This window comes from Pleurotus ostreatus (assembly GCF_014466165.1).
Source record: "Pleurotus ostreatus strain PC9 chromosome Unknown scaffold_4, whole genome shotgun sequence".
NCBI lineage: Eukaryota > Fungi > Basidiomycota > Agaricomycetes > Agaricales > Pleurotaceae > Pleurotus > Pleurotus ostreatus.
In genome coordinates this window covers 2,844,412-2,864,976 of record NW_023503159.1, presented here as the reverse complement: position 1 = coordinate 2,864,976, position 20,565 = coordinate 2,844,412, and the positions used below count along the sequence as shown (strand labels likewise).

The window sequence follows — 20,565 nt, the reverse complement described above, 5'->3', positions numbered from 1 at the left end:
TGTGGCGTATCGCGAATGTCAGGAAACATCCCTACCCTTTTGCAGTTGACTTAGTGCCCCGAATTGGTCCTTGTCACCACTGCTGACATGAATGACGCACTACTGTACAAGTTGAACAACGGGCTCTCAATTCCAGCCCTCGGTGTTGGGTATTCCTTCCCCTACACCCAAACGAAGTAACTAATGTCGATCCCCCTCCCAGATGTTGGATGGGGCAAGTTGGGGAAAGCGACCAAGTCAGACAGATGATAGTGTGGGCACTTGAATTGGGCTATCGCCACATCGACACGGTAGGCGTTCGTTCCATTGGCAACTATCAATAAAATGACGCCGCCTTCCAGGCATCGAACTACGGTATGTTTAGTGACGAGCTTCGTTGACAGGAACTCTCCTAAGTCGCGTGCAGGGAATGAGGAGTCCGTCGGGAAAGGCCTGCGAGACTCTGGCGTTGATCGTGCAGAAGTGTTTATTACAACCAAGCTTGCGTACGTGGGTTCAGTCCCAAGGCGCTGCTTCTATAGATTCGCGATACCTACAGGAGCGAAGATCATGGTCGAGTGTCCGCAGCCCTCGACGAGAGCCTGGTTAAGCTCGGCACATCATACGTGGATCTCTTCTTGATGCACTGGCCCCAGGCTTTAACGAAGACTGGTAAGGATGTTCTGTCCGGAAACTGCCTATTCCGCTAAAGTGTGCTCTGTTGGATGGCTCGCAGGCGAGGCTCTTCCTCCCGATGCGAGCCCAACGATTGCTGAAACATGGCGTGAGATGGAAATTCTCGTCGAAACTGGTACGGCCTTACGTTGTCGTCCTCTCCGTTCATTATTAACCGATATACTGGCATTCAGGCAAAGCGAAAAGCATCGGCGTGTCAAACTTCAGTATCAAGTTACTTGACAAACTCCTCGAATCTGCACGCATCATCCCAGCGATCAACCAGGTTGAAGCGCATCCTTGTCTACCACAACACTCTTTATTAGAATATTGCCGACATAAAGGCTTACTGCTCACGGCATACTCCCCCGTGGCCAAGAATAAGTTATCCGGTAACGACGTCTTGGGTGAAATTGCTGCGAAGCATAATGCAACGGTGGCCCAGGTGCTACTTAGCTGGGGTATAGGCCGCTCGACTATCGTCATCCCGAAGAGTGCAAATCTTGAGCGGTTGAAAGAAAACCTGACCGTGAGCCGCGAATTTGTATTACACAACGCTGACCCTATTGACCCAAGCTGTTCCTCGATGTTCTTAGTTGATTTCTCTCAGTCCAGAGGAGATGCGGATTATCAACGAACTCCACAAGGAAGAAGGGATGCATCACAGTGTGTGTGGCTTTCACTCCGCAGCGCTTGGTGGGTCTTGTTTTGGCTGGACGTACGAGCAACTTGGATGGGAGATGGCGCTGGGTGGCGTAGTCCCGAGGTAATTGGCGTTGCTGATGCGAATGTACGGTTTGATGTTCACTTCCTTGCCCAGCGACAGAGCTCTTATATCGGAGCGTTTCGAACGAATTGTTTTCTTTAGGCATATGCATATATTTAGGATCCTCAGCAGTATCTACTGCCCCCCACTGAGCTAAAGAGCCAGCCTACCTCGTGTCTATGCTCCCACTGGACGGTTGTGCGTACGTCGTATCCGTGTCTGGGTAGGTGCTGTGACCCGAGGACATGGTAGCCGTCACCTCAAGCACCCGCGGGGCGGCTACAAAAGTCTCCAGTGTTATTTCCTCTTCCTTCTCTCCATCCGAAGGACGAGCGTTCTCCCTGTGACTAGTAAAAGGGCCTCGCGTCTCTCCACCAGTGGTTGTCAGACCCAACCCGATGCGCACGATGATCATGGAGAAGACGAGGCCCTATCAGGAAGTCAGCCACCGGATGCAAGATGTCTGTGATGCCAAGCACTCACAACAATCGGTGATACCTACGTAGAATCGGCGTCAGCAAGACGAGGGAGTAAGGTATTGAATTGAATAGCCTAGTACGTACCACATCCAGTAACACGTACTGGAACCACGATTCGGTCTTGTAGAGGACAAGTAAAGCCAATAACGTCGCAGAGTACACCGCGCCAGATTCTACCACGAGGAAGAGAACGGGGCGCAAATTCCTCCCGCCGCCAAATACCGCACTCTCGCGTTTCATGTTATGCCAGATACGGAATGCAACGAGCGCTAGGAAGCTGTTTAGCCAAGCCAACGCGGATGCAGATTGGGTGTGAGAGTGCTTACAGGTGCAAATGATATTGGTAGCGAATGTCATGGAGAAGAAAGTCAAAATCCACTTCTGCAATTGGACGGCGAATATTTCTGCTTCAGGCACCACATGCGCCATCGAGTACAAGATTCCGATCCCAGAAGCTGCACAGTATTATTGCGTCACACGGCGAGATAAGCTGGCGAACAGCAACGTACCTGTGCTTCCTAGAAGAAGGATGGCTGGGAACAGGACAACGGAGAGACGCCGTCCCCATACAATGTAGCACCTAAGAAGCTAATGTTCAAAGACAAAATCAGAGACTGGAGGCTGTTCAACGGTATGCTCTTACCACGACGCTATCGCCTAGGAGAGTTTGGACAACGTAAATGGTGCTGCCAAATAGTTGGGTGAACTCTGCAAGCTTGTCAAAGAAGGCGGCGGGTCCCCCTGGTTCATCTTTGTAGATAACGAAGGCCTTGATGATTCGAGTGAAATTGACGGCGATATGCTGGAGAGAGAATCAACGGCCAAATTATTGTCAGGGTATGGCTGTATTCACTTACCATGGTGGCCAGGATGAACATTGCCAATGAAATACCAACCATTGTCCAATTGATTGGTTTCCCCCTGGGCTGCCGATGGACGAGGACCCAATGAGTAATCAAGAAGATAACCGCGTAGGCACCTAAAGTAAGTGTCAAAAGAGCACACGAGCCTCTAAAGAGGATAATGCTCACCATAAAGCAGGGTTTGACAGAATATTGCAACGAATTTTGACTGTAGGTCCTGGTAAAATCTAGACAGAACGTTGGAAGGAATTGTACGGACCTCTTCCTTAGAAAAGGACATACTTGAGCCAGTGCCGGACTCGAGGCAACTGACGGAAAACAAAAGTAGTGCGGCTAGAAGCTACACTTAAGTAGGCTCGAATGCGACGGGGTATGTGTGATGCATCAATTGCTAGAGGGAAGTGGTGGGAAGGGACAAAACATATCCTGGCGAAAAGAAGTGCAAAATAAGCGAAATCCAATAGAAATCTGGATGGAAAAAGCTCACAGGGACAAATGGAGCACGCCGTCAGTCCCCTAGGGATGCATGGTCGTGTTCCAAACGGGTGGTTGAAGTGATGATGCTGCAACTGGACCGCGTAATGCCGCCAACTCGTGCCGACTGTATGTAGGCGCAGCCTTGATGCATCAGTGGAATAGTAGACGTTGTTCGGTGATGCAATCCGAGCATTGACAGAGGTCCCCGAGCGGCGCAACCCAAGTCTACGAATACATCTCGGAGTCAGACATGGAACTACATTTTGCGGAAGTACTCACAGCTATGCAGTTCGCTAGTGGCACCAGTAGCAAGGCCACGGGTGTTTGGCTTGTTGGGCGAGGCACGACCCCTCTCACTTCTACTCCATCTCAACGCCGCATTGACGCGATCATTCTTGAAACAATGAGACTCGATGGGATCACCGTTGAAACCCGTCCGTTCCAATATATCAAGGTGTTGATAAGATCTTGCATCTAAACTTGCTTCGTCGGCGATTGGTGCTCGGGGAACTGACTCATGAGCCAAGATCGTAGTGTTACGGGGAGCTCTCGCCGCCGCCGACATTGTCATATCTGTACTTAAAGGTGGGTGCCGGCGGCAGCATCTACTGAGATCGTTAAAACGTTAACGGTTCACACGGCAATGGCGGCGCCGGCATGTAATGCATTGTGGCTGAACGGGACGTGATGGGCTCAGTTCAAGATGCAGTAAATAGGCGCCCAATAACTTCCGTCGGTGTGACCGCGTTTTCGATAACGTTCGTTCAAGTCAAACATTTCCTTCATCTCAGTGAACATGACAGTGGTCACCGTGTTTGTCACATCTCCCGATACACGTTCCGAAAGACGTTATGATTTGCACCTCACCGTGGCGCAACTAAAGGTCTTGATCAACCACATCGATGCCAACCCTCGATTAAAGAGGTTCCTTTGATCAGGACAAGCTTGAACTCATCACGGGGATCCCAGTCAGCAACCAGTCAATCTCTGTTCTAGATTCTGAGGAGGACACTCGAGCCGTCACCACATTATCCGACGATTCGCAGCAGCTGGGTTTTTATGGTCTGAAAGACTTCCAGGTTCTGAAAGTTAGTGGTACATGGCTTGCACCCCCATTCGATGGAATATTCATGAACTCAAATATAGGTGGACGACACGAACCCATCAGTAACTCTCACAGGCCAGCTTACGGACGTCTCGCAAGTGGAAAAGTTCGAGCTGAGCGATGAAGCTTACGCACAGAGGCAAGGTATGGCGTCGGCATGAATGTATAACGTCGAACCTAATCTCCGTACCTTAGATACAGTGTTGCAGTACAAGCAACGCAACAAAGTTGGACGCTTTGCCCCCAAGGAGGATGCAGAGAAATCAGCTCCTCTTCCACACATAGATATACCAATTGGTTCTCGGTGTGAAGTTGACAGTACCGAGGAATCTCTACATAAACGGGGTACTGTTCGTTTCGTCGGCCCAACCAACTTTGCCAACAAGGAGGGTATGTGGGTTGGCGTCGAATTCGACGAGCCCATGGGTAAGAATGATGGATCGTCAGTATTCACGTCTCTTTGCTCTACAATGGCTGACATTTGGCGATAGAGTACACGGGGAACGTTACTTTTCATGTCGGCCAAACTACGGCATCTTTGTACGACCTGATCGAGTCAAAGTTGGCGACTATCCTGTGGAGGAACTTAACCTTGACGACGAGGAGATGTAACGCGCACGCTATATGATGGAAAGTAGTGGACAGGAAACGTTCGCGTCGCCAGGATCTTTGAAAATAGAATATTCCCCATTGTCTTCATCCCCTCGATCTGCTGCATCCAACAGTCATCGTAGATGATCCTTTTCAATGGTCTGTATGAACTCGATCTTGCGTCCGTAATTGCTTTGTATGTCAGTTGTGTCGCTACGTGTATCATCGAGGTAGTGGCCGCTAGAATCTGGCAGAACTGACGAGAACTTATAAAGGGAGGCGCCTAAGTCACGCGGATCTGCGGACTTTACGGCAGGCCAAGGTTTGTGAGAGTCAGGACGCGCGTACTTCGTGACAGTCTGCTTTATAAACCCAAGGACGCACTCTCGGACTCACTCCATATCCCGCTTGATTGTTTACAATGGCTGATCCCAGTGGTGCAGCACCCCAACCAGGGCCGAACGATACTTCGACGGCCATTCTGCGACCAAAGAAATCGTGAGGACTTAGTGTCTCTTGTGTGGCCGTACTGACCAGACATCAAGGCCAAATCGTCTCATCGTCGATGAAGCAACGACAGATGATAACTCTGGTGGGTGATACTGATATCATAGCGCTGTAAACGGTGCTCATTGTGAATCATCTAGTTGCGACACTAAACCCCGCAACGATGGAGCTTCTATCACTCTTTCGAGGGGACACGATTATCGTCCGGTATGGAGCACGCTTGTTGATGGACCTCGTACAGTGGCTCACTAATTGATCAGCGGGAAGAAGCGTCGCGACACAGTGCTCATCTGCTTGAGCTCGGATGATGTCGAAGAGGGTCGTATACAGATGAACAAAGTGGCTCGCAATAACCTGCGAGTGAAGCTTGGTGACCTTGTAAACGTCCACCAATGTCTCGACATCAAATACGGGAAGCGCGTACACATCCTTCCATTCGACGACTCGATCGAAGGCCTCAGTGGCAACATCTTCGATGTCTTCCTCAAGCCTTATTTCTTGGAGGGTATGAATGAGTCTCTGTTCGCTGTCCGACCATTCGCGCTAACGGCATGGTAGCTTATCGCCCCGTCCGCAAGGGAGATACTTTCCTCGTTCGCGGTGGAATGCGCACAGTGGAATTCAAAGTCATCGAAACGGATCCTGCCGAGTTCTGTATAGTGGCGCAGGATACGGTCATTCACACAGGTCAGTGATCGCGTTGACGACTTCTCCTGTTCGAGAGGCTAAATATTATACAGAGGGCGATCCCGTCAAGCGCGAGGACGAGGAAGCTAACCTGGCTGATGTCGGATACGACGATATCGGTGGATGCAGAAAGCAGATGGCCCAAATCCGTGAACTCGTCGAACTCCCTCTGAGACATCCTCAGCTCTTCAAATCCATCGGTATCAAGCCACCTCGCGGTATCCTCATGTTCGGTCCTCCAGGTACTGGAAAGACCCTTATGGCACGCGCTGTCGCCAACGAAACTGGCGCATTCTTCTTCCTAATCAATGGTCCCGAAATTATGAGTAAAATGGCGGGTGAGAGTGAAAGTAATCTTAGGAAGGCATTCGAGGAAGCGGAGAAGAACTCGCCTGCTATCATCTTCATTGATGAAATTGACTCCATTGCCCCCAAGCGTGAAAAGGTTCGTAGTGTACGTTCTACTTGCGCTTCTGATTCACCAACTCGATGTACAGACCAACGGAGAAGTCGAGCGCAGAGTTGTCTCCCAACTCCTTACCCTCATGGATGGCCTCAAGGCCCGTTCAAATGTTGTCGTCATGGCTGCCACGAATCGTCCCAACTCCATCGATCCCGCTCTCCGTCGTTTCGGTCGTTTCGATCGCGAAGTCGACATTGGTATCCCCGATCCAACTGGCCGTCTCGAGATTCTCCGCATTCACACCAAGAACATGAAACTTGCCGACGACGTTGATTTGGAGCAGGTTCGTAGACGCTTGATTGTGATGTTGCTGTATTCTTATAAATGCTCCTTAGATTGCCGCAGATACCCACGGTTATGTTGGCTCTGACGTCGCTTCGCTGTGCTCGGAGGCAGCTATGCAGCAGATCCGCGAGAAGATGGATCTCATTGACCTCGACGAAGACACAATTGACGCCGAAGTCCTCGATTCGCTCGGTGTCACTATGGACAACTTCCGCTTCGCCCTCGGCACGTCCAACCCATCTGCTCTTCGCGAGACTGTTGTCGAGGTGCCCACTGTCACCTGGGACGACATTGGTGGTCTGGAGAAGGTCAAATTGGAGCTACAAGAGACTGTCCAGTACCCAGTCGACCACCCGGAGAAGTTCCTCAAGTACGGTATGTCGCCGTCAAAGGGTGTTCTTTTCTACGGTCCTCCTGGTACTGGTAAGACGCTGCTGGCGAAGGCTATTGCCAACGAGTGCAAAGCCAACTTCATTAGTATCAAGGTTTGTTACCCGATATATTTCCGTTCGTCGAAGCTAATGTATCTGCGCTCGTAGGGCCCTGAACTGCTCACCATGTGGTTCGGTGAGTCTGAAGCCAACGTCCGAGATGTCTTCGACAAGGCTCGCGCCGCCGCACCCTGTGTCATGTTCTTCGATGAGTTGGATTCGATTGCGAAGGCTCGTGGTGGAGGTGGTGCCTCTGGTGACGGCGGAGGAGCGGGTGATCGTGTTCTCAACCAAATTCTCACTGAAATGGACGGCATGAACTCGAAGAAAAACGTCTTCATCATCGGCGCGACGAACAGGCCCGATCAAATTGACTCCGCCCTCCTCCGACCCGGTCGTCTTGACCAACTTATCTATATCCCTCTTCCCGACGAGCCTTCGCGCTTGAGCATCTTGAAGGCCGCTCTCAAGAAGTCACCCATTTCTCCCGAGGTTGACCTCGGTTTCTTGGCCAAGAACACGCACGGTTTCTCCGGTGCCGATCTCACTGAAATCTGTCAGCGCGCAGCCAAACTGGCCATCCGGGAGTCGATCGAGTCCGACATTCGACGAGAGCGAGAAAAGAAGGAGAAGGAGGAAGCCGGAGACGATGCCGCGATGGAGGATGAAGAGGACCCCGTTCCTCAAATCACTAGGTACGTTGCTTGCTTTGCTCTTGATATTGTAGTTCTCACTCTTCGGCAGAGAGCACTTCGAGGAGGCAATGAAGTATGCCCGTCGTTCCGTTTCCGACCAGGATATCAGACGCTACGAGATGTTCTCCCAGGTATGCCATTTCCCGCAACATCCCGAAGACCACACTGACGTTGCTTCCCAGAACTTGCAACAATCCCGTGGGTTTGGCAACAACTTCAAGTTCCCGGAGGGCCAAGGCCCCGCAGGTGGCTCTTCGACGACTGCTGGAAACGCCGGCTTCGCTGAGGAGGCTGCTGACGATGACCTTTACGCGTAATTTGATGTCGACACACTAGTGATTTCCTTGATGTCCCCTCTGCACACCTGTAGCTTGTACGTTCACGATAAAATAGAAATTTCGATCCATCATGTTCTTTATTGTTGATTGGTGGGCGAGCGCTCAAACAAAATGACTTCATTGCACGGTGTGCAACCTTCACGTGGATCAATCACTTTTGCAGGGTCGCACTCACATTGGCATCAGCCACTCCATGTCAGTACAGTGACCTGCACTCTTTTCATCTTCTCCCATCGCTCAGCTACCAAGTCTCGCCGACATGGAGCCCGGACGCGCGCTCTCAGCGGCCTCGCGCAGTTTATCTGCCTCCTCGTTGAAAGACAGGCTCTCAAAATTGACAACAACTCCATTGCGACCGGTCGCGGCGCTGCAGGCGAACATTGAGTGAGTGATGCGCTGCAGCTGTCGACGCGGGACTGATCCTGATTTTGCTAGTTTCGTCCCTGCCAAAGTACCGAGGAAAAGACGGCTGCAGATGCTTGCAGTAGCCATTTGGTCGGTGCTCATTGTGATCACGACGGTCACGTTTCTGCTGCTATGGTACGCCCTCACAGACTTGTAGACGTGGTTGGACCCTGACTGAACCTCCTCGCAGGTCGATACCCCCACTCTGGCCTCTTTTGACGTTCTACACCATTTGGATACGATGGATAGATAAAAGCCCCGACTACGGCGGGCGACCAAGTCATTGGTTCAGGTCGATGGCGCTCTGGAGATATTTTGCGGATTATTATCCTGCTTCGTGAGTTCTCTTCGTGTCACCCTTGCTTCCCGCTCTGACTAGGCATTAGATTCCTTAAGGTGTGTCGGTTGGTTGGATTCGGGGAAGTTGGTTAATCCGGGATTTCAGGAAGCTGAACTGCCGGCTGATAGGCCTTATGTGTTCGGCTATCATCCTCATGGTGCGTAGTACCTGCCTTCGTGTCTATCGTCTCTGAATGTTGCCATAGGCATCATCGGCATGTACGTCTCTCACGTTCTCTCGTCTGCTATGATCTTCACGTTAGTTCAGGGGTGCCTTTGCAACATTTGCGACAGAAGGCGAGTATCATCCAAATACCTTCAAACGATCATCGATCATCACTAATGCCCCTTACAGCAACGGGCTTCTCCAAAGCCTTCCCCGGCATCAAGCCGCACCTCCTCACCTTGGCCTCAAACTTCAAAATGCCAATATACCGCGATATCATCTTGGCCCTCGGCATATGCAGCGTGAGCAAGCAGTCGTGCTCGAATATCCTGAAATCTGGGCCGGGGTCCGCAATAACTATCATCGTTGGAGGCGCTGCAGAAAGCTTGAGTGCGCGGCCGGGGACGGCGGATTTGACGCTGAGACGAAGGTTGGTGGAGTTATGGCGTCGTAAGCGTAATCGAGACTGAGTGATTTCAAGGCTCGGGTTCATCAAAATCGCGATACAACACGGGTGCGTGCTCTGCGAACTGAATACGAGGCGGAATAATTTATCTCAATTTGCTCCACAGAGCCGACCTTGTGCCAGTTTTTTCTTTCGGCGAGAATGACGTCCGTCGGCCATCCTCTCGGATATCCTTCCTCGGCTGACCTAAGTTACGCGCTAGATATACCAACAAATGCCGAACGAACGAGGTACGACGATATACGCGCTTCAGAAGAAATTCCAGAGCATCTTCGGTTTCACGCTGCCAATGTTTCACGGGCGAGGTCTTCTGAACTGTACGGTTGCTGTTCATTTATACTAAGGGACCAGTGACGGACTATCTACAGATAATCTTGGGCTCATGCCATACCGCCGGCGGATCGTGGCAGTCAGTAAGTCCCCCCTCCCGTTCCGCATGTAGATGAGTTTCTTATTGATCATAAATATACGAAGTTGGCAAGCCGATACACGTAACGCAATGCGACCACCCCTCCTCGGAAGAGGTCTTCCGCATCCAGAAGATATACATCGACGAACTGACCAGGTACGCACTCCCAATCCCCCAATATATCGTATTACATACTCACACTCATATACTCATACTCACACTTACTTCGGTTTGGTTGCAGGATATGGGACACTTACAAAGACGAGTTTGCGAGGGCGCGGAAGCGTGAGCTTAGTATTATCGAATAAGCACTTATTGTATTCGGGGTAGAGATAGAGAGAATTCCATCGATATTCATATATCATAGATATACACTTTGAAATGGGTATGGACGACCTCGTTCAAAGTGCCCTCCAACGAAGAACGAAGTCAAGAGCCCTCAATTGAGATGTTCGAGATGTTCAACGACCGGAAACAGGCCATAAAGGTAGAAGTATGCGTAGTGTGGTCAACGGATAAAGACACGACTAGCGCCGGGTGTTGGACGATTGGACGATTGCCTACTGCGGGAGAGGCGCGGATAGTGGGTGGTTGGTTCAACTTCCTCGACCTTGATCTTCTTACGCGGTGGTGGTGGCGGCGTGCGTTCGGGGGTCGGTGCCCGTTTCCTAGAAAACTACACACCAATAAGGTGTCAGTGAACAACCACGACGGGCTTCAGTATCATGGATATAAACCCCTACCGTAATTCTCTGTGCCTCGAGCACAATCTCATAGTCCAAATCAACTGCCCTGATATGCTGTAGGTAGTGCGCGCTCACGATCGCGTCGAACCGTTCTCGCAGGCGCGGTTCCGCCGTATTCCGCCAGCTCTGCGGGTTCTTCAGCCACGCGATATGGCGCGGGTCAATCGTCGCGGACGACTTGTCGGGGTGCATCAGATCCAATCGGAAGTCGCACCCGTGGCCCGGGCATTTCCAGAAAAAGATGCCAGCAGGCAGGGAGGGGCGGGTGAAGCAGAATGCGGGGACAGAGGCAAGGTCGGCCATGGGGATAGAGGTGATGGAGGTGGAGTCGGGATCCGAGGCTTCGGAGGAGGAGGAGAGGTTGTCGGTGAAGTCCGAGTCGTAGTGGTGCTGCAGAGCGACGGGCGAGGGACGTGTGTCTTCGCGTTCGGGTGTTGGGGTCCTAGTCGGCTTAGAGGATATGAAACCGTCATCAGCAACGCTCGAGGGAAGAATGAATGAAGAGCAGGCCTACTTACCAGCGTGCTCGATTTCTTGCACGCCTTCTCGAGTCGCTTGATCCTGCTATCCGGGACAAAGAACTTCTTCTGTATGAACTCCTTCAGTGTCTTCCCATTATCCGCATCTTTCTCTTTGTACCCATACGGCCGCCCCCAGCCCCCGCTCTCCGGCACCTTCGACCTTATGTGACGCACCTCCGCGCAGAATGCGTACCACACCCTGAGATCGACGATGCGTCTCTCGGGCTGCGGGCCGAGCTGCTGCGCAAGCATCCATTCCGCCTGCGCGGCGAACATGCCGGCGACGGTGCAGCGGTGCAGGTGCCGGAGGTAGCGCGGCGTCGTGGGTTCGCCGGGGTTGGGATCGTGGTTGGGGTCATCGTCACGGTCGTCGGCGTCGTCGGCGTCGTCGTCTGGTGGAGCGAAGATGTAGCGCCGGTGCTGCTCGATGGCGGGTCTGCAGCGCAGATAGCCACTGATCCAATACTCGATGTCACGCAGTGCGCGCGGGGGTGGGCTGGGGTCCGTCGAGACGATATGTTCCATGCTCGCGAGGAGTTGGTAGCGTGCGAGGAAGTTGCGGCTCGTTGGTATCATGTCGATATCCAGCGACTCGACGATGTAGCGCCGCTGGATGGCATCTGTGGGTCTTGTTGCAGGTCTAGAAAGATATGAGTACTGAACTTCATGATGCAAGTATCATACCTATACAATCTTGAGGTCAATATCATCTTCGTGGGGTGTACATCTACCGTATTCAGTCAGAGCTGAGGGCTGATAGAATACAACACGGAGCGCTTACTGTCGACAAAATAGGTGATCGACGCGTGTTTCTCGCCTTGCAGATAGACACGAATCTTCAGGCCTTCGTCTTTCTTGCTGCCGTAGAGCGCGTCTAGAGTAAGACCGCTGCTTGCCTTGTTGATGTGGAGGTCAATGTCTCGCTTCTGGAGGTCCGCTTCAAGCCATGCGCGGCCTTGGTCGGAGAGCCATTTGAGCTTGTCAACAGTCAATACTCCGTACCATTGGATGTCGGATTTCGCGGGGTGAGGGACGCTGGCCGGAGGGGGGTAGAGCACCTCGGTGTCGTCAAGGCTGTCACGGATGGAGGGAAGGGTAAATTAGCCCTTCGAGGGCGGGTGGTAGAACTAACCCTATCACGCGGCCGTTCGCGTACAAGAACACGTCGGTCAGCGTCGGGATTTTGGTCGAGCTGGGCTGCCACTTGTCCGCTAAGATTTGATACTGCGGGTACGGCCCAAACGGCTTCTCGATGAGAGTGTGGATCTTGGCCCCCATGGCGCATGAAGTGGCCGGGTATATTAGTGTGGTAGTGACCTGCCAAGTAGGTTAACAGTATCAGACGGTAAGTAGCGCTGCAATGTAAAGTGAAATTCGGCCAAAGTTCGGTAATGTTAATGAAAGTGACGGCGCTTATCGAAATATGGATGTGACCTGCTCAACAATTTTCAAACTCAACCCAGAGCCACTTTCTTGTACAAACGACCACTCTACAAAGTTCAAACACCATCTATTTAGCAGGTGTATCATCTGCACTGCCCTCAACTTGTTGCGCGCTGAATCGCCACCGAGACAGCTGACCGTTCGTACCTGTACATGCCATCACCAACTTGAAGACTATTTGCAAGCCGATACTAGGACTGTCATAGAGTCTACTTACCGGTATGTGATCTGAGTTACGCTCATTAATTATTAAAAGTGCACTGTTAGTCCATCCATTCACACCGATACGATGTCCGACATTGGACTTGTTTCAAAGCCACTCCCTCTCGAATTGATCTCCGAAATCGTTGCTTTTCTTGACGATCGCGATGATATATATGGCCTCTTCGGTAAACCTCCACCTCCGTCCCTCTTCCCATGTTCTCTCGTGTGCCGTGCATGGAATATCATCTGCCGGTCTCACATCTTCTGCAGGGTTATCATCTGCGATTTCGATAGGCATTTCTCTCGGCTCTCCTTCCTCCATTTCACAGCTCCCCATCTCTTCAAAGCCATTCGCTTCTTCCACTTCGGCTGGAATGTTGACGTCGACGATAGTGTGACGGCCCTACCATCGTGGGTTTCCGACTGCTCCAAACGATTCGAGAATCTGCGCGTGTTGTCTCTGTGGGGCGGGTCCACGGATATGCTCAAGGCACTTGACTTGAATCTTACCCCTCTCGTCGCCACTCCTCGCCTTCGCAAGCTGTACATCCAAACATGGTGCTTCGAAGACGATGCCTCAGACCTACTCGACATCCTACTCTCGACTAACCCCAAGCTGGAAGAATTGGTACTGGATAATGTCTTTGGGGCCTCGGACGTTGTGGATGAAGACGATGCTCCAGATGCTCCTTCAGTTGTGCGATTTGATGCTCTTCGATGTCTAGAGTTGCAAAATGTAGACCACTCGCTGGTCAGATTTAGCGCGTTTATTGAGTGCCCAAATCTTAAATCCTTGGTCGCTGAATGGCCGGAGGACTGGGATTTACCGCCATGGTGCTCAACTAATTTCTCTGACCTCGAGATCCTTGGTGCGCATCATCTTGTTGCTTTATTTATTCTGCTGACTCTTGTTTGAAACTAGTCGATACCGACTGCAGTCTTCCCAATTTCGGCAAAGCAATCAGGCCATCCGCATTCACGATCGACATAATAGGACTCGGTTCAATCCTTGAAATCGCTACTTGGATCAAAGATTGTATCAACCGCCTTCCGTTTCCCGACCTCGTCCGTCAGTTGACCATCAGTGCTGATATCTGCAGAATCGACGAACAGGACTTCGAGGCGTTTTACTGCGAGATTGCGGATTTGTTTTGCTTCCTCCAACAAATTCGCGACCTCGGAGGGCTGGAGGGCATGAGCGTATCAATCAAGGTGCCCGTCGAGTGTGTCGGTGATATTACAACGGATATGCAGGTGCAGGCACGAGAATTGGCGAAGCTCGAGGAAGCCCTTGGACCATTGTTGAAGAGCGGCGGGTTAGACTTGGATGCCGGTGTATCATGGACTGACAGAGTGCCGAAACCGGTCGCTTTTCAGATTAGGGTTCAGAGGGCAGCGAAGTAGTCATTGTGTTATAGTTGTGCATGTCTTCTTCCCAACCACATTGGTAATTTGTTCGGTTATACTGAACTCCAGTCCAGGAGAGAGCTACTCGGAAGGGCAATCTTTTTGAGATGGTTGCAGTCGTTCTACTTGACTGGAACTTAGGGGCGCGGATGTTGTTAACTTAGCATTGCGACTTCTGCCAGGCCATTGTAAACTCAGCTAAGGCTCCTCTGCATTAATTCAGATCGCGATTGAGCTCCGATAATCATCGATTCAGACTCCCTGTATTTTACTCCTCAAATTCGAAGTCCATTTCCAACGTTGGCCAATTCAGAGTATGTTGGTCCTTGCTTCATCGTTTCGCAACATGCTGATGTCCACAAGAAACTTCTAAAACTTGAATCAAAACACGTCGCTCGACAACATCGAACTCGTCAGCGGCAATATCAAGGACTGTACTTGAAAGACTCTGAAGCTTACAGGGCTGATATCAGGTCAGTTTTCTGGGTGATTACGAAATATCGGAGACTCACATGTCACATACGGACCGCTAGTGCGTTAGCATGGGGATATCACACCAGGACACTTCATCCTTTTCGAAGCAGTTGCCTACCGAACTGATCCTCCAGATTATTGCGGGTTTCGACCGTCGTGGCAACAGTAACACCTACTCCGGATCTGTGACAGGCGTGCCCCCGTGCCTCACAGCTTGCTCTCTTGTATGCCATGCATGGAACGACATATGCCGGCCTTATATCTTCCGTATCGTTGAAATCAGCGCTGGTACATTGATCCCTCGGTTGTCCTTCCTTCATTTCGAAGCACCCCATCTCTGCAACTACGTTCTCGACTTTCGCCTATCCCTGGACACCAGGGCTAACTATGAGCCATTCCCAGCGTGGCTTCCGGACTGCTTCTCCAGATTTAGGAATCTCGGTACTTTGTACCTCGCAGACATCGGCAGTGTGAACTCGTCACTTGCAGAACTATCTCCTCTTGACATGGGAATTACCACTCTTCTTGCCACCGCCCCCAACCTTCGCAAGCTGCATCTTGAGGGGTGGGATCACGATCGAGATGTCGTCAGTGTCCTCCCTACCTCCTCCCAGCTAGAGGATCTGTCCCTGAATGTCATCTCCACAAACATGACAACTGTTGTCTCTTCGCCCCCACGATTTGATGCTCTACAAATTCTGGAGTTGGACAATATTCCCTATCCATTGCTAAGATTCAAGACGTTCATCGAGTGTCCGAATCTTCGTTCATTGGTCGCTGAATGGTATGACCCTGTACGTTGGAAAGTACCACCCTGGGTTTCAACTCGCTTCTCAGAACTTACCCTCAATGGTACGCGTGTCATTCTGTTCCTTCTAAGCACCTGTTGGCCCTTACACAGATCTAGTCAATGTCTGGTCTGGATGTCCTGATTTTGGTGAAGCGATTCAGCCATCTGTGTTGACGATCAATATATTTGGGTCCGAATCATGCTCCAACTTCATCACTTGGATCAAGAATTGTGTAGCCAGCCTCCCATTTCCCAACCTCCTCCATCGGGTCACAATCAATATCAAGGTTACGGGTGTCAATGAAAGGAAATGCGAAGAACTTTATCGCGAGTTGGAAAAGTTATCTGTGTTCTTACACAAACTCTGCGATCTGGGGGCGTTACAGAGGATAGTCCTGAAGATCGAATTGTTTGCTGGCCGGGTGAACACGATCAATGATAGCTACGATATACTAGATCCTTCGAGCGAGGTGAAAGCACAAGATTTGGCGAAGCTGAAGGACTTGTTTAGTGCGTTGTTGGAGAGGGATAGCCTAGACTTTGATGTCATCCTGGAATGGTGCTCGACATCCGGGGACCTCGTCTTTTACACTAGAGTTCAGAATTAGTAGATATTTTTATGTGCATCGACGCGGTCAACCTACTCCAGCATTTTGCGTTCGGTGATGAATGAGATATCAAGAAATTACACCTCACTGGATAATGATATTGGCTACGAATTGATTCCGGTCGCCCTCAAGTTCCAAACTAAACCTCCTAGTTTTCTTGTTGACAACGGTCGCACTCTTCGCATACTTCTTCCTATCTCTCTCCCTTGCCTTCCCATCATAGTACTCCGCATTCAACTTCGCAGCAGTATTCCCTTCGATGTCGGTGTCGATATCGCACCAGACTTTCTTATCGTGATTCCCTAGAAACACCACCACGTTTTCGCCTCCGGAGTGGAGGCGTATGGCGCCGGATGTGTCGAAGCCCGTCATAAGGGTGTATTGGCCGTCAGTGTTGGACCAGTACCCCGCGTCGTGCACCGAAGTCTCGATGGGTGTGAAGTAGGCGTTAGTGTTGGTTTGGTAGACGCGAACTGTGAATTTATAGGCCATATCTCTGAAACCTGAGGCCTGAGGTATGAGTAAAACAACAATTGATTGATCGATGATGATCCATCGGCACTCACTTGTGTGGGGGGTAAGAAAGACTTGGATGGTTATCGATGTGCCGGGAGATGCCCTTATATACGCATCGAGCACCATGTCACGAAAATGGATCCGGCGATCCAAAACTCCTATGGCTGCGTTGAGGGTGAGCTCAGGGAGTTGAGTGCTATGACGAAGGCCGCTGAGATGAATTACGAGGTCTTTGAAGCGCCGACGGCGATCACTTGTCACTTAGCTCTTATCTAATCTTCTGTTCAATCTAACGATGTGTCATCACAAATAACTCGCTTCCGACCAGCACTCCGAATTCTCCTCATTTCCCTCAAGAACGGCGGGTGGGCGCGTGCAGAGCTCCTGGACGCTGACCACGATGACCACGACCACGATGGCGAAGGCCGCTGCTATGAACCATACTGTACTTTTGCTGCTGCTGCTCACCACGCTCTCGGCGGCGCACAAACACCACGACCAACTATCTGAGGAGCAATCCAAAGCGCCCACCGATGCTATCCTCTGGATCCACATACTTCTCCAGGCTACGGTCTGGGGGATCCTGTTCCCTGTCGGAATGGTGCTGGGTATCACGAGGAGCCGCTGGCACGTCCCTCTGCAGGTATGCCCCCGCGACCCCGCTTTGGTTCGACCTTGAAGTTGCGGATTCTGACCTCCGTTCTACGTGATATCATATAGAGCACGGCGTTCGCACTAACCTTCGGCGGCTACATCCTCGGGCACTCTCATGGTGGACGGATGTTCCTCCCTTCCATCCATGGTTCATTCGCCTCCCTGCTCTTCATCCCCATCCTCCTCCAGCTCTCTTTAGGCATCTACCTCAAACTCCACATTCACGAGGAGACAATACGGCCGTACGCCGTCGTAGCGCATGGTGTGCTGGGCAAGGCGTACCCCGTGCTAGGGTGGTCGCAGATGCTGTTCGGCGCGCTTACATATGGAGGCTATTGTCGCGACGGAAATCTGGGACAGTGTTTGGCGCATTATATTATGGTATGTCGGGGGGTTATCCCTCTACTTTGGGAAGCGCTGACAGAAGTGCTGATAAGACCGTGTCCGTAGGGAAGCGGCTTCATCGCCTACGGTGCGATTATGGCTATTCTCTTGGTAGTTGGAGAGGCTTGGATCATACGGAGCGGCAGAAGTCCGGAATGGTGGGATTCTTGGTAAGTGCACATATTTTCGCCGCTCGCTATGTATGAACCGTTTCTTCGCGTGTTGAAGGATTATTATGTTGTGGGTGAGTCGGTCGAAAGCTTTGGTGACGATCCATGTTGTTGAAATCGCATCGCGTGGTGTATAGGGCATCGGTGAGTACTTTGCTTCTTACTCCTCACTCTCACAGCACAAGGCACTACCATGCCACGATCAAGTCTCCCGTACCCATCCCCTTGTATGCTTCCGGCGGTCAAAGTGAGATACTAATCCCTCATTCGCAGTCAACACATTCACAGAGCACCGTGGCTCGACATGGTCGGTCAAAGATATGCAACATACGTACGTTTCACCCCTCCTCTTCCAATCTACGTCCCTTCCACGCGGATGATAAATCACTAACGTCGTATCGTATAGTATCCTCGGTGTCCTATGTGCGTGCACTTTCACCTCGTCATCCTTTCCCCTCCCTTTATCTACCACGAAAGCACGAGCACTGATGTTCTACAGGGTGGACAGGAGGTCTCCTTGGTATCTTCTTGGCTAGAAATAACCAGGTGCGTCGAGCTTGTCGTCCTTCGTAGACTTCAGAGTATGATGCCCAGCTCTTGTAGCGCAACGTCGTTCCAGGGGTGATGTGAGTCCACTGTCTTTTTGTCCCCTCCCCTAAACCTTGATCAACGTACCGATCTTGACCCGTTTATCTTTGTGTTACGCAGCATCATCTTGACGGGATGGGCAATGTCCGAGCATGCGCAGAGGCTGAAGATGTCTACCAAGGCGCGTTGTTTATCTGATACGATATACTCAGCAACGACCAACTACTATTTGCACACCCACAGGTCCACGCAACATTTGGGCACACGCTCATGCTCGCGGGCCTGGCACGCATCGTCGAAATATGCTTCGTAGCGCCCGACTACGCTAAATTATCCAACCCACCCATCCACCCTCATCTTGCCAGCAGCAATGGGGAAGTTGATGTTGTCTTCGACGAAGGGGACGATGCGGGGAGCGACCATACGTTGGCGGAGAACAACAACAGTCATCACGTCGTTGGTGGATCGGGTGTGGATGGTCGGAGAGGGGGTGCTGGTGATACGAGTGGTGGAGGAGCTATTGGTAGCGGCGGTAGGAGCAGGGGTGGAGGTCCGGGAAGTGCGGGTGCGGGCGTGAAGAAGGCGTTCAGACATTTACCGCCGTTTGTGAGTACTATGCGCAGGTTTTGGGAGCAACTGACTGAACTGACTGGTTGAATTCCGATCTTTGTGCGTGTTTGCGGTGTATAGTTGCTCGTCGCTGCTGGGTAATGTCTTTAATTTCCTGCACGCCGTGTTCGGTTTGCTAACTTGCAATCACTTCGCATAGGTTGCTCTTCATGTCCGCCACGGACGAAGAGATCGAGGCCGTGCACGAGAGTGGGATGGATCATGTCACGTACATTTTAATCATGTTTAGGTACGTACACGTCCTTTCCTTTCCTCCCCATACCAACATACTCACAGTTCCATCTTTCATTCATCTGTATGTTATTCGTATGTAACAGTCTGGCGTTCACGATCTACGGCCTCATACTTCTGCTCCTCCACCTCTACGCCACGACGGGTCGGCACGCCTCTTCATCCCCTTCATCCCCGTCCTTCTCTGGTGGCGAAGAGATCGAGCTGAGGGACACAAGTGGCGGTGGGGGTGGCAATAAGTGGTATGCGAGAGTCCCGCAGACGCCTTTGACGGGCGGGGGCGGGGCACATGTTATTGGGGATGACGATGATTGATGATGCCTGATGCCTGATGCCTGATGGTTGATGGTCGGTCCTGTGGGATATGGGGTAATGTATGGTACGGGTGTAGAATTAGGTTTTCTTGTTGCGACTCTGTTGTCTCGTCCAGATGCTGTACTGCTGCGTTGTTGTGTTGTTCGACTAGCATTCATAGGATTTGGTCAACGGTAGACCTGTGCGCGCCACGTCGTGTATCATGTATATACATAGATTCAGATTCAGAAGATCCGTTTGGAATGATGGTCGCTCGTGTACTTGATATGCGGCACTCCCAACGTACTTCTCGCGCGCAGCACACACCTTTTCGCATTTCGCATTTCGCCTGGCGCCCCACCGGGCGATTATGTCTACCCTCAGCCCGGAAACCGCTTACAGCAATGACAAAGACTGTCTCCTTGCTCCTCGTGGTTCTTTGTGTCCGTCTCCACTATGGCCAGAATTTGAGGAGCATTGGTTGTGGTATTTGGGTATTTCTCAATCACCACTTGATTGTAGGACTGCCAGCCATGACTGTAGATACAGTTTATATGTAGCTGTCTTATGGACCCTGTGTTGAAGTTGAATGAGCATCTTTCCATCAACCCTAATGGGGAGGACAAGCATACACTGAGTAAAAGACTAGTGTCTACTCACTGGTTGTTAAAGCTAATACTACTTGTAGCTAGGTAGCTTGAGGCACACACTTAGGTAGCTCTCTGGGTAGAGCACTGGTAGATTATAGATGGATACAGGCTCCTCATATACTATAATTT

The 20,565-nt window shown here is 51.2% G+C and overlaps 9 protein-coding genes across 9 annotated transcripts; 6 read left to right on the top strand and 3 right to left on the bottom strand.

Annotated features, from left to right (window-relative positions):
• Positions 1 to 87: 87 nt before the first annotated feature.
• On the top strand, positions 88 to 1,424 carry PC9H_006786 (uncharacterized protein; the record flags this gene model as incomplete). Its single annotated transcript, XM_036776327.1, has 8 exons — positions 88 to 149; positions 203 to 290; positions 342 to 354; positions 407 to 485; positions 539 to 651; positions 716 to 790; positions 849 to 1,183; positions 1,251 to 1,424. 8 exons carry the CDS (start codon positions 88 to 90, stop codon positions 1,422 to 1,424), a joined length of 939 nt encoding a protein of 312 aa, XP_036632346.1.
• A 162-nt stretch (positions 1,425 to 1,586) lies between these two features.
• PC9H_006785 (uncharacterized protein) lies at positions 1,587 to 3,042 on the bottom strand (the record flags this gene model as incomplete). The annotated part of the gene is made up of 8 exons (XM_036776326.1): positions 1,587 to 1,850; positions 1,904 to 1,918; positions 1,984 to 2,168; positions 2,226 to 2,354; positions 2,409 to 2,487; positions 2,543 to 2,701; positions 2,757 to 2,878; positions 2,931 to 3,042. 8 exons carry the CDS (start codon positions 3,040 to 3,042, stop codon positions 1,587 to 1,589), a joined length of 1,065 nt encoding a protein of 354 aa, XP_036632345.1.
• Positions 3,043 to 4,035: 993 nt separating this feature from the next.
• On the top strand, positions 4,036 to 4,956 carry PC9H_006784 (uncharacterized protein; the record flags this gene model as incomplete). The annotated part of the gene is made up of 5 exons (XM_036776325.1): positions 4,036 to 4,122; positions 4,178 to 4,327; positions 4,386 to 4,488; positions 4,540 to 4,786; positions 4,836 to 4,956. 5 exons carry the CDS (start codon positions 4,036 to 4,038, stop codon positions 4,954 to 4,956), a joined length of 708 nt encoding a protein of 235 aa, XP_036632344.1.
• A 400-nt stretch (positions 4,957 to 5,356) lies between these two features.
• CDC48 (AAA ATPase cdc48) lies at positions 5,357 to 8,320 on the top strand (the record flags this gene model as incomplete). The annotated part of the gene is made up of 11 exons (XM_036776324.1): positions 5,357 to 5,433; positions 5,481 to 5,527; positions 5,583 to 5,649; positions 5,703 to 5,947; positions 6,001 to 6,129; positions 6,183 to 6,574; positions 6,627 to 6,875; positions 6,928 to 7,362; positions 7,417 to 8,003; positions 8,053 to 8,134; positions 8,186 to 8,320. 11 exons carry the CDS (start codon positions 5,357 to 5,359, stop codon positions 8,318 to 8,320), a joined length of 2,445 nt encoding a protein of 814 aa, XP_036632343.1.
• Positions 8,321 to 8,600: 280 nt separating this feature from the next.
• DGA1 (diacylglycerol O-acyltransferase 1) lies at positions 8,601 to 10,434 on the top strand (the record flags this gene model as incomplete). Its single annotated transcript, XM_036776323.1, has 13 exons — positions 8,601 to 8,725; positions 8,777 to 8,881; positions 8,937 to 9,083; positions 9,143 to 9,243; positions 9,292 to 9,304; positions 9,354 to 9,382; positions 9,441 to 9,681; positions 9,733 to 9,765; positions 9,824 to 9,863; positions 9,920 to 10,034; positions 10,086 to 10,130; positions 10,192 to 10,282; positions 10,368 to 10,434. 13 exons carry the CDS (start codon positions 8,601 to 8,603, stop codon positions 10,432 to 10,434), a joined length of 1,152 nt encoding a protein of 383 aa, XP_036632342.1.
• A 200-nt stretch (positions 10,435 to 10,634) lies between these two features.
• On the bottom strand, positions 10,635 to 12,671 carry PC9H_006781 (uncharacterized protein; the record flags this gene model as incomplete). The annotated part of the gene is made up of 6 exons (XM_036776322.1): positions 10,635 to 10,802; positions 10,870 to 11,322; positions 11,391 to 12,033; positions 12,078 to 12,120; positions 12,175 to 12,467; positions 12,526 to 12,671. 6 exons carry the CDS (start codon positions 12,669 to 12,671, stop codon positions 10,635 to 10,637), a joined length of 1,746 nt encoding a protein of 581 aa, XP_036632341.1.
• A 454-nt stretch (positions 12,672 to 13,125) lies between these two features.
• PC9H_006780 (uncharacterized protein) lies at positions 13,126 to 16,319 on the top strand (the record flags this gene model as incomplete). Its single annotated transcript, XM_036776321.1, has 6 exons — positions 13,126 to 13,909; positions 13,963 to 14,263; positions 14,671 to 14,761; positions 14,811 to 14,920; positions 14,989 to 15,773; positions 15,829 to 16,319. The coding sequence occupies 6 exons, from the start codon at positions 13,126 to 13,128 to the stop codon at positions 16,317 to 16,319; spliced, it is 2,562 nt and encodes an 853-aa protein (XP_036632340.1).
• An 84-nt stretch (positions 16,320 to 16,403) lies between these two features.
• PC9H_006779 (uncharacterized protein) lies at positions 16,404 to 16,811 on the bottom strand (the record flags this gene model as incomplete). The annotated part of the gene is made up of 1 exon (XM_036776320.1): positions 16,404 to 16,811. One exon carries the CDS (start codon positions 16,809 to 16,811, stop codon positions 16,404 to 16,406), a length of 408 nt encoding a protein of 135 aa, XP_036632339.1.
• Positions 16,812 to 17,250: 439 nt separating this feature from the next.
• PC9H_006778 (uncharacterized protein) lies at positions 17,251 to 19,807 on the top strand (the record flags this gene model as incomplete). The annotated part of the gene is made up of 14 exons (XM_036776319.1): positions 17,251 to 17,478; positions 17,556 to 17,870; positions 17,940 to 18,043; positions 18,102 to 18,117; positions 18,181 to 18,187; positions 18,223 to 18,270; positions 18,317 to 18,374; positions 18,450 to 18,466; positions 18,543 to 18,589; positions 18,647 to 18,669; positions 18,752 to 18,802; positions 18,844 to 19,254; positions 19,401 to 19,490; positions 19,579 to 19,807. The coding sequence occupies 14 exons, from the start codon at positions 17,251 to 17,253 to the stop codon at positions 19,805 to 19,807; spliced, it is 1,644 nt and encodes a 547-aa protein (XP_036632338.1).
• Between the last annotated feature and the right edge of the window lie 758 nt (positions 19,808 to 20,565).